Consider the following 11,596-nt stretch of genomic DNA (forward strand, 5'->3'; position numbering starts at 1 on the left):
GGGGCTGGAGACACTGAGGCAGGAGAGATGCTCTCCAGCAAGGGACAAAACCCATGAATGAGAGCATGTGGCAGTTTCAGTGCCAGTGTATCTTAATCTTCCCTGTGTTAAAGCTGATTCTCCTTCCAAAGGAGTAGAGGCAGGTGGCCACAGACCAGAAGAGGATTAATCAGAGGATCTACTAATTGATTCAATAATCCACTTAAGCAGAGGATTTTTGAACCCTTTGAACAAGGTAAGGTCACTGGGAAACAGCACTGGTTATTTTTTAGCCCATGCGTTGTTCTGTCCCAGGATGGATGAGGGTCTGGGCTTTTGTGCAAGAGCCCCAGCACACCTCCATCCCTCAGGCTTGAGAATGGCCAGAAGGAGGTGGGGGTCTGGCCTCTCACCCTGCGGAGGAACCCAGCACCACCAGCCTCTGCCGCCTCAGGGCTTGGGGGCTGTGTGGGCTGCCATGGATGGACCTGTGGGTGCCCTAGAAGAGGAGGTTGCCCATGTCTGTGGGCTATCCCTGTGGTAAGAGGGAAAACCTGCAGTTCCCATTGAGGTTGCCTTGGAGAAGAGTTGCCCTCCCAGAGGAAGGAGTCTGCCTCCTGCCATTGGGGCAGGGAGCACAAGCAGGGACATAACACAGTTCCTTTCACCAAAAAAACTTTTTCTTTATTAATGCATTGGGAAAAAAAAAAAAAAAAAGCCCAGTTCTTTTCCTGTGGTGACCTTTAACAGAAATGTGAGGAACGTTCAAGGGGGGCTTGGCTTGGTCTGGTTATGGTGTAGGCACTGATTTGCCAATATCCAGAGCTGACTCAGGCATCTTGACTTAAGATCACCTGAAAAACATCTGCTTTTCCAGATGCCCTCCTCTCTGGATGATATTAAAGCTAGCACACATACTTTGCCTCTATTGATCATAAGGAAAAGAAACTTTTTTTCCGCACTTCTATGTTTGAATCTTTCAGGACAGCTTTTCTGCAAGCCTGGGACAAGGGCATGAGATTGTCTTGCCCTCTGCAGCTGCTGTTAACGGATGGAAATCACTAAACAGGTTATGCAGCCATCAGAAGCTGTATACACACACATAGATATATATATATATAATTTTTTTTCCTGGTTATGTACACTTTAAATAAAACTTATGTTAAATAGCAGGGTATTACTTTGTATCTCAAAACCTATTGCAACAGAAGAACCCCAAGGAAACCCACTCTGAAGAGCTTCAGCATCATTTACATCAGGCTTGGGGATCGGAGCAGCATCCTCTAGTCCCTGACAGAACCGCTTTCTGAGGGCAGCCCTTCAGACTTCCTCCACTCTGCCAGGCGCTGCTTGAACCACTTCTGGAGAAAGAAAAAAAAACAAACCCCCAAACACAGAGATTGAGTGCTCTGGGCTGCGAATAACCTTGCTAAAGGTGCAGATGTAGTCAGCACGTCGGACCAGGCGAGGGAAACTCACGGTGCTGCTAGCTTGTAGAAAGGTGCTGCACTGTTCCCAGGCAGCACAGGCAGCAGGACAGCTGCTTCTCACCAAACGGGCTTGTTACCTAGGTGTGCACTCTCAAACTCGTTTCTCTTGCTCACTTCAGACCTTGATGGCATGAGTGGGTCCTTATTTTATTGCTGTGAGTCCACGTTTTTCTTGCAAACAGAGTAAGAGTTTGGGTAAGGAGCTGCTGGGTGGTGTCAGTTTAAATGGCTGGAGCAGTGAAACAGTCACTGCTGGTCCAAAAATTACAGGAATCAAAAGCTGGCCTGCTTCAGAAAGGATGAGAGACAACACAGTGGCTCTCAACAAATTTAAGAAGAAATAGATTTAAAAAATGGGTTAAAGATTATCTTAGTCCTCAAGCAATATGCATGGCTACGTTATTCTGTAGTAATTTAACATCTCTAAGCCAATTCCCGGAGCTGCTGATGCCACTTGAACACAGCCACAATTTCAAATATCAGATAAAATGCAGCTGCATAAAGCCACACTACCTCAGTAAAAGGAGAAATACAACGTGCGTGCCGGAAGCACAGCTCAGCCTCTTGTTTGGGAATGTGCCTGTGATTTGCTTTGTTGCTGTTCGTTTTGTTGCTATATTTGTTCATGGCTGTTTTTGAAGCTATTGTGGTCTGTAATGGCACAACCACGGCACTCTCTACAAGCAGCTCCAGCACTAACGCTGCTTTGGACCACATCCAGTCAGATGATTGCCTGCCCAGCCTCCTCCCGAAAATTTCCCTTCCTGCCCCAAACCATCATCTCCTGTTGACTCAATAGCTCTTTGCATCTCATTTTTACTAATCTTTTTATTAAAATAGCTGGTATATCTAGTCGATAAAGCACGGCAGATGTCAGGAGCAGCGATTCTCTGTGCCATACGCAATGCAGGCACTTTGCAGCTTACCATCCCAGTCTCAGTCCTGTCCCTAACATGACCTTCATCTCCAGATCTCTGGGAGCACCCTGGATTCATAGTGAAGGTGGCTATCAGGGAAGATTTTAAGACATCTCCAGAGGTGTCCTGGCATATATGGCCTGTGTTTACAACTTGCTTTAGGGAAAAAAAAAATGAAGCAGTGCCATTTCTAAGGAAGAAAATGTATTTCAGGGGTACTGCCTCCTTGCTGCCTCAAACAAGCAGTGGTACCTGCCTGTCACAAATGCCAGAAAGGAAGGGTCTCCTTGGTCTCCTTTTCCAGTCCATCCAAGGGCTATCAGTACAATGGGTGTTATACCAGCATCCTTCCCTGGGACAGATGAAATGGGGGCATTGCCAGCTTGTCTCTCCTATCTCCTTTGGCTTTGCCCAAAGAGAGCCAGGCTTGGCAGCTCTCTGCAAAATGCTGCTAACTTTTCAGTGGGTTGGCTTTCTTTTCTATACCCATCAATGCTGCTATGGGTACTTTTCAGTGGGTTGGATTTCTTTTCTATACCCATCAATGCTGCTATGGGTCTAGTGGAGCACAGGACTTGGTGGAAGTCCCAGACCGTGGCAGTCTGTCCCTGTGAAGGGACATCTGGAGGCCTCTATGTCTCCTGGGGAGGCTGAAAGTCTTGCCCAGTATCTGGCCTTAGGGATGCTGAAGTAGCTAATTGCAGTGAGGGTGCGTGTGCACAGCCGGAGTGTGTCCCATGGCACAACCTGCAGGATTTGCATCTATCTTGTATCTGCTTTAAAATGATCGTAGTTTCTTCAGACTATAAAGCCAGCAGTGGTTTAGGCACCTGAGACTATCAGGAGTGGGTTGGAAGGACAGGACAGCATGCCTGGGTTGTATATTTGGGGCTCCACAGACAGCTGGTGACCTTCAAGGTGTGCCCTTGTTCTGGCTGTGGGAAGCACTAGTGTGGTCTCCAGGCAGGCTGGGGATGGGGCTCCCAGGCAGGGTGGGCACAGGGGTCCCAGGGGGGCACAGGGCTGCTGTGTGGGAGGCCACAACAGTGAGTGAAGGGGCTGCAATTAGAGGGGAAAGGGTCTTTGGGGATGCAGGGGCAGGAACATGTGAGGAATGTGGGTACAGGGTGGCTGTGGGGTACACGGAGATGCAGTGGGGCAGTAGAGCCCTGTGGGTGCAGTGTGGGTTTAGGGGTGCAGTGGGGGTTGCAGAGGTGCAGAGGAGACTTGTGGATGCAGTGTGGGAGGTGGTAAGCGGTATGCAGGGTGCAGAGCGGTGCAGGAGTGCAAGTAAGGAGCAAGTAAGTGGGGAGCATGAGAGGTGCAGAGGGTGCAGTAGGAAGCATGTGGGGGGACAGAAGGGTGCTGGGAGTATGATAAAGAGCTGGGGATGGGATAAGCAGGAGATGCAGGGAGTGTGTGGGGCACAGAGGCACACAGGGGGAGCAGGGCTGGTGCCAAGGCAAGGGCGAGGGGCACACACTCACCAGGGTCTGCTCCTCAGAGAGCCCGGTCTCGGCTGCGATGAGGGACAGCGTGGTGCCGTCAGGATGTTTGTTCACCTTGCTGAAGTTGTACTCCAGGATCTCCAGCTGCTCCTCAGTGAGAGTCACTGGCTTCTCAGTGGCCATCTCCTCCTGGGGCAGGGCTGTGGGCCAGTCACTGTGAAGAGGAGCCAGCGTCACTGCCCAAGCTGGGAGCGGCTGGTGAGGCCACACTTGCTGAGCCCCAGATTTGCCATCCCTGTCCCCACTAGCTCTGCCCCTCCCAGTGGCCTCTGGCCACCTCAGGGCACAAGTCCTGTGTACCAAAGGCATGCAGGGGAGCGCAGCCGGGAGTCGCAGCCCCCCCAGCAGCTCCTGCCTCGGTTTCCCCGCTGTGGTGCCTGCCCAGCAGAGCTGCCTCACCATCCTCGGCTGGCAGGAAGCAGCAGCCCGTCCTCTGCTCAGCGCTCCCGTTGCTGTATTTATAGCCAGTGTGACTCCCGTGGGGATGATTCCTGTTTAGAGCCATATTTAGGCCTGAGCGTCACTTGGGAGGGATGTCACAGGACCAGGCGTGTTGAGTCGGTTAATTTAAATACATTAGTTTAAAAAATATTATTCATCTTCTGGGTAAGGGGCCAGTATCTGGCATCCAGCCTAGCATTTTTGGGTTTTCTTTTTCCTTCTCCCCAGCAACCAGGCAAGTTTGTGCAAGGAAATCACAAACCAGAGGACACAGGCTCTTTTGGGAGTGTGGGCTTAGACCCAGCCATCACCCCATTTTCCCTGCTGATCATTGTCCTGGTCCTACTCCTAGCGGCATGGCCAGACATCACACAAAGCTGGCAATGAGCTGCTTTGTTTTTACCAATATTTAATGTTATCACGCATGGGCGTAAACAGTTAGTCACGTTCCTGAGCATCACTCAACTATTTATTTGTTTTTCAGTGTATAAGTGAAGGGTCAGTCCTTGGAGGACCTTACCCTGTGCGTGTCTGTTGCTCAAGCCCTCAGTGCCCTCAGCTGTGGTCAGTGATAGGTGCTCCCAGCAATGGCAGGAGCAAGGGACCCACATTCCCCTCCAGAGTAACTTTTGTCCCACTGGTGCTTTGCACGAATCTCTGGCAGACTTGGCACAAAAGCACAAGCAAAACAAGTAAGTACACCGTGGCGAAGTCCCACACCTCTCTTCTGCAGGGCTCCGAGCTGGCTCCCGCATGGCAGAGGGTCGAGCCTGCCAATTCAGTCAACTAAAATGCGAGGCGTTGCCCCCACAAAGCATGCAGGAGTCCCTTGATGCTGAATCATTTTGGTGTTTCCGAAACCGAGCTGTGGGGTGTTGGCGGGGGAGGAGCTGGGTGCAAAAATGTGGCCTTTCTTGATCTGCTCTCCTGCTGTCCGAGCTGCCTGGCCCGTCCCTGTCGGGCGGGCGGTTGGTGCTGCTGGCTCTCGGGGGCTGCCAGGAGCCCTTGGCCCACCTTGGGACTCCTCTGGGCTGCCTGCTGCCTGCCTCCACCTTGCAGTCCAGCTTCTCCTTCCCTTTGGCTCTGGGAGGAACCCGGGCACCTCCATCATGCTGCACCTCTGCTGTGTAGCTTTAAACCCAACTGCTTTCCTCGTTGATGGATAACTCACCTTAGCTCACTGGGTACCCTGGGGTGTACCGAGTGTCCCAGGGCTCTCACTTGCTGACAGCAGTGCTGGGATGGGGCTCGGCTCCGAAACTGCCTTGCAGCTTGCAGAGAGCCAGCTCTGCTATTCACAAGAGGCTGGAGAGAGCTTCTTCTTTGAGGTTTACCTCAAAAAGCAAAGGCCCCACTAAGCCTCATCTGCAGGAGGTGCTTTGACTAATAAAAGGATCCTTTGGCATTTGAGTAGAGGCTTATAAATAGACCAGGGCTGATTGTGAAACAACCCACTCTCCTTGAGTCACTTGGTAAAACCTGATTTTAACACAGTGGTTGCGCAGGGCTGGAGCAGCTCTGAGCATGATGGTGCTGGCAGATGGCATCACACCCCCCACCCCCCCCCCGAGATAGGCTAGGGAAAGGCCATCTTCAACCCCAGGTGCTGCGAGATGAGCTGGCCTTGTCTGCGGAGCGTTGTGGCCACTGGTGTGTGGCAGCAGCTGCCTGGGCTACCCTGGGGTCGGCTCAGTTCGGAGGTGTCCTTAGAAGAAGGGGCAGACAAAGGGCAGTCCCTCACGTGTGTGAGCTGGTGGGGACCAGGTGAATGCTCCTCACCTAGCTTGGGCATTTGGAGACCTCTGGAAAAGGTGCAGGTGGAAAAGGAGATCCCATGGACTTGAGGTGCTGCTCTCCAGCACCGTGGCTGCCAGGCGTTCCAGGAGGGCAAAGTGCAGATGAGGCCAAGCTCAGGCCACAAGTTCTTCATCTGCTCCTTGATCAGCACCCCACGGTGCCACCTGCTCTTCTCCTAGAAAGCCCAGTCACCTCAGGGCTCCTATCAGCTCTGGATCACATCCAGGCTGGGCCAACAGCAGCCACATGTCCTGGTGGCTCATAAATCGTCGTTTGCAGCCTGCTGCATTAATGTACATTAACATGTGTGCATTGATTTGCATAGGGAATATGTGCTTTAACTTTCATGTTTCATCTACACAACTGTTTCTCTTTCTGACAATCTCCAGGTTCCTGAGGCATTTCCCTGTAGGATACAGTATCTTCTACCTGCTGGCAGTTCAGGGTGCCCCGGCACCCAGGATGTGATGCCTGATGGTTTACCCTTGTTTCCCCTCTACCCTGCTCTGGAGGGAGAAAAGTTCCTGCTTCTGACGGCTGTGAGATGACTTTCAGGAAAAGGTCAAACCTCTGGGGGTCCTGGAGGGCTCTGCAGGTCACCCCATATTGCTCCATTAGGTCCTGGAGGTCTTAAGGAGCCATGTGGCTCCTGTGCACCATGTGGCACCCAGCATGTGGAACCTCTTGGGTGCTAAAAATGGGATATATGACAGGACTTGAGGGTACCAGGAGTCCCTTTAGGGACTGACTGGCCATATGGACCACTGCTCAACTATCAGCTGCTTAAATGGAGCCACATTTAAAGACAGGCCTGGAGCCTGGCCCTCAGGCTGCACAGGACCTCTCCCCTATACAGGAGAGGTGATTTTTCTTCCTTACATTTCTCTAAGCCTGACAGAAATATGGAGTATCACAACTGTTCCGCTCAGCTGCTGAGAAGCACCACTGCTCACTACTTTCTTCTGCCTACCTTTTTTTGCAGGCATTGGAAAAAAAATGGCTTCTTCGGTGAAAAAGATGTAAACCATCTCTTTGGCTTTCAGAAAGGCTGGGGAGCTGTGGTCATCCTTCAGCTCTGTGAGCAGTCCCATGCCTGCTGCTGTCTCCCCTGGGCAGCATGGGGATGAGAGCTGGGTGGCTGGGGGTTACACACCCAGGCGGAAATGACAACGCCAGATGCACTGTTACAGTGAAACCGCAGCACTGGTGACACCTACTTTGTCCTACGTGTAGAGCCAGAGAGCCCTGGGGAATTCACACTTGGCTCTGCCTGTCTTGGTTTTAGGTGGAGCAACGTGAGAGCAGCCACCAGCCGAAGCTCGCAAGGGGTTCAGGGGTTGCCTGGGCAGCGGATGGCTCCAGCCAGCATCACTGTGTACACGGAGGCTGTGCAGGCAGCACCTGGTGCTCTTAGTGTGGCTGATGGGGCATTTAAATGCGCCTTCAGGGTCATTTTGGAAGGAGAAGACAAAAGGCAGTGGCTGATAGATGGAAGTTGCAGCAAGAGAAAGCCTGATCAGATATTGGGAAAAAGTACTCATAGTGTGGAGGGGTACAACATGGGGACAGGGACCAGAGAGATGGGGGCACCTCCATTCTTGGTGGTCTCTAAAAATCAGCTGGACACGGTCCTCAATGACCTGACCTAGGTAGGAGCAGCGGGGTGGAGAGAGATGTCCCTCTGCAATTATGCTGTGTCCTGTGGTTGCACCCAGCTCCCCAGAGACACCCTGGGGTTACTAGCAGGGCTCCCAGCTCAGCCTTGAGATGGGAGAGAAACATCCCGTCTGTCTCCCACCATGCCGGCCGAGCAGTGCTGCTGCAGTCAGCGTTTACTCTCCTGGCAGAAAGCAGCCACTTTTCCAGCAAGGACATGGTTTCTGTTTGCTCAGCTTTGCTTTTTTGAACAGCAGACACAATAGCTGGCGGGCTGTGCGGCTTTCTAATGATTTTCTGCACCTGAAGCCCCTGGAAAACTCTCTGAGCAGTAGTTCCTGCCCAGCTGATGGGGCCCCATAGACCCTGCTGGTCTTCTTCACCCCTTCCCCAGTACCCTCCCCACTGTCAGGGCTGGGATCAGGCTGGAGGCACCTGTGTGTGGTTTGAGCTTGCAGTTATTTCCTGCCACTGCAGGGATCAAAATAGCAGTTCTCAATGCAAACGAGCCCTCCTGCCCTCCCTTGCTCTGCTGCAGAGCTGTGTCCTGTCCCAAGCTTTGCTTGTCCTCCTGCTGTGGGATGGCTGTGGATAACATCAGCCAGCATGGCGCACAGGATAAGGTGGGACCGAGGCTTTAAAAATAAACCAGACCCTGCCATAAATAAGGAAAAAACACCTGTCATGCATCCTGTAAACTAGCTGTTCAGCCTTTTAGAGATAACATCGGATGGGAACAAAGCAAACGAGCACAGTGGCTGCCTAAGCAGAGGCAGGTCCCCGTGGTACCCCCAGCCTGGGGTCTCTGCCTGCCTGTGTGTCCCCCTCCCTGCATGCAGCTTTCCCACCACAGCCTTGCTGGGTGCTGCTCCAACCTCTCAAGCACCAGCAAGCACAGGTCAGCTCCTCCTTCCACCCCCCTCCCCATCCCAAACTGCAAATCCACCCCAGCACCCCCAGCTCAAAGCCGGTGCTTACCTGGAGCTGGCACGGACTAGGAGGGTGTAAAAGAAGAACCCCGCAGGTCCTTGGGTGACTGCTTAAGTATCCACGTGTGTGTGACAGGCGGGGACCTGAAAAACCTGCCGCAAATCACAGGAGCTCCCGGGATCCACAGCCACTCTCTGGGCTGGTAATTCAGGTTTGGCATCCACTCTCCTTGGCAGGGCTCAACGCATGGTTGGTGCACGCTGCGGGTCTCTGCGGACGGGTGGCACCGGAGTCCTCGGGTCTTGTCCCACCACGCTCTGGGCTGGTGGCCGTCGTCCTGCGGGTGCCGAGCGAGGGCCGCTGGGGCTGTTTCCTGCAGGGGTACAGGAAGGGTGAAGGCGGGGTGAGGCGGAAACCACGCTCAGCTGCTCATCTGTGCTCCAACCGAGCCCTCCTGCCCCCACGGGGGCCCTGGGGTCCCCGCCGCTGCCCCCTTGGCCAGGCTGTCACCCGCTGCCCTGCTGCGGGGACCCCGGCTCCTGGCTTTGCTGATGGAGCACGGCAGCAGCCACGACAGCGTGGGGCTGGCTTCTCATCTCACCACGTCCCCCACAAAATGGTTTGTCCAGGTGTAACGTTCTTGACCCTGCTGTCACCTTGGCCAGCCCTGTGATCCTGCCAGGCTGTGTATAGGGGGGGGCAGGACCGGGTCCTGGGTCTGACCTGCGGCTGTAGCCCACTGAGACACAGGGCAGGAGCGTGGCTGGGGATGGGGAGAAGGGCAGGGCATCCTCTTCTGCCAAATACCTGTGCTCTCCTCGGTTAAAGCGCCCAGGAGCCTGCGGTTCCCGGTGGGGTGGGCTGGAAGCATTAGACAACAGCTTAAAAAGAGGCACCTTGCAGGGTGGGGTGCAGTGGGGAGGAGCAGATTTTTCACTCAGCTCACAGGCAGCTGGAAGAGGATGCTGGAAAATCAGAAGGGCTGGAGAAAGGGCTGATGAGAAGCTGAGTAGGGGTTGCAATGGCTGAGATTATCTGCCAGAGCAAAAGGCAAACTGGCGCTCGATATAGAAGGCTGTGGAGCTGGCTGGAGCCAGGGGCAGCGAGCCCTGCCCCTGGGGAGAAGTGGCTGGACAAACCCCGGCCAGAGACCTGCCATATGCTTAGCAATGAGCCAAAACTGTCCTGAAGATTGAGTGGTTTTGTAACGTGGTGGGAAACACAGGCCAAGACAAGGGGATTGTGAAGGCATCTGTGCCAAAGGGCAGGCAGATCTGTGCCAATTTTCCTAGCAGGATTATATTGATCAAGGAAGAGTGCTTTTTTGCTACAGGGATAGCCTCACTGCCTGATAAACCAAGTGGTGCTGTTCAGTGGCTGCCAGAGGAGGTTTTCAGGACAAGACTTGATCCTGCATGCCTTGGGCAGGCGCCTGGCCAAGGGGCTATATACTGTTTATCACTGGTGCTAAGCGACAGGAGCATGGGTAGCGATGGGTGGAGGCAAGCAGGCTGGAAGACATGTCTGATGGGATGGTTCCAGTAGCCGTTGCTGGAGGGACTGCGGTGCATTCAAGGGGGCTGGAGCAGACCCCTGCCAGCAGGACACAGCCCTGGGTTTCAGACCCCACGTGGGAGGGGAGGTCCAGGCAGAGGCCCTGAACTGCATGCTGCCATGTGCTTGGGGGAGCTCTGGTGGGTAATTGCTACTTACCTGCTCCGTGCCTGTGCTCTGCTCCGGTACCTGCTTTTGTCCATGCTTGGAGACAGGATAGATCGCAGAAAGATTTTCTGATGTTTGTAGGCTCTCTTTTATTTTCTTCCATGCGTGTGCCCCAAGCATTGCAAAATGTGAGTAACCTGGCCTGCAGGAGCGGGATCGGCTCCTCTTTTCCCTTGTTCATTACTGTCAACAGAGAGAAAGTCTTTAATGTGGAAAAAAGCCTTTTCCCTTAGCCTGTGAACCCAGCCCAGACTTGCACTGGGAGCGATGTGTTTCAGGCTGAGACATGCCACTGGAATTGCTTCAGAGGTGCTGGGAGTCCTGCAGTGACAGTGTGAAAGTGTGTGTTCAGCATCCCAGTCCTCTGGACACCTCTTGCACAGGCTTGAATATCATCCAGCGCTTGCACTACGGCAACATGTTGGCTGCAGTCACTTTGTGGGGGCATTGGGCACACAGCTCATGGCCATCCTGGCCCAAATGTTGTCCTAATGCTGCATGGAGACAGGATGGAAAGAAGATGAAGAGCACAAGGAAGCAACATTTCAAGCCACCAGGAGAGAATGGGATACAGTTCAGCTTTTCTGACTTGTTCATACTGCCTGTGCGTGTGTCTCTCCTGAATTTGTCCATGTTTTCCTTCCTGAAAATGAGGCTCCTCTTGTCTGGACGTAAAGCAGAGATTTTTGTCTTTTTCTGAGTATATGAGCTGAAAAATGTGTGCTTTCCAGAGATTCCCCACAGCAACCCAGTTGTTAGAGAGAGAGAGCAAAACCTCCCCTTCTCCACCTGAACGCACCAATGCAAAGGAAAACCACAAAACCCATCTTCTGTTTTGTTTTCCAGTGTTTCTTTCTTGATGTGCTCGGGTTTTCTGGCTACTAACCCAAAAAATGTGGCTGGAAACAAGGCTTTACAGAATGTTTTGGCTTCCATTCAGTTAGAGAAGAGTTCCCTAACCAGCCAATACTGACTCACAGGACAATTCTTGCAGGTAATCAGACGAGATTTCTACCTGCAAAACTCACTTTCCCCAGAACAGCGTAAGAGATCAGTTGCTCTGCAAGGTGCAGCTAACAATTGCCTTTGTTGGATGCCCCAAAACACAAGGACCTGACTGAATCATTGATCTTTTGATCAGTTTTCTCCTGGGAGA

The 11,596-nt window shown here is 52.9% G+C and overlaps 1 protein-coding gene across 2 annotated transcripts; it reads right to left on the reverse strand.

Moving 5' to 3' along the window:
* Nucleotides 1-641: 641 nt before the first annotated feature.
* Nucleotides 642-9,098, reverse strand: HOPX (HOP homeobox). Of its 2 annotated transcripts, none has more exons than XM_005232515.4 (3): nucleotides 8,767-9,098; nucleotides 3,874-4,048; nucleotides 642-1,340 (listed from the first exon to the last, which is right to left on the reverse strand). In XM_005232515.4, exons 2-3 carry the CDS (start codon nucleotides 4,015-4,017, stop codon nucleotides 1,263-1,265), a joined length of 222 nt encoding a protein of 73 aa, XP_005232572.1. In that variant the 5' UTR covers nucleotides 4,018-4,048; nucleotides 8,767-9,098; the 3' UTR covers nucleotides 642-1,262. The 2 variants fall into 2 exon arrangements, with proteins under 2 accessions (XP_005232572.1, XP_027635783.1); XM_027779982.2 differs by lacking the exon at nucleotides 8,767-9,098 and adding an exon at nucleotides 4,195-5,892.
* Nucleotides 9,099-11,596: the final 2,498 nt, after the last annotated feature.

Source organism: Falco peregrinus, chromosome 2 (genome assembly GCF_023634155.1).
Source record: "Falco peregrinus isolate bFalPer1 chromosome 2, bFalPer1.pri, whole genome shotgun sequence".
Lineage (NCBI taxonomy): Eukaryota > Metazoa > Chordata > Aves > Falconiformes > Falconidae > Falco > Falco peregrinus.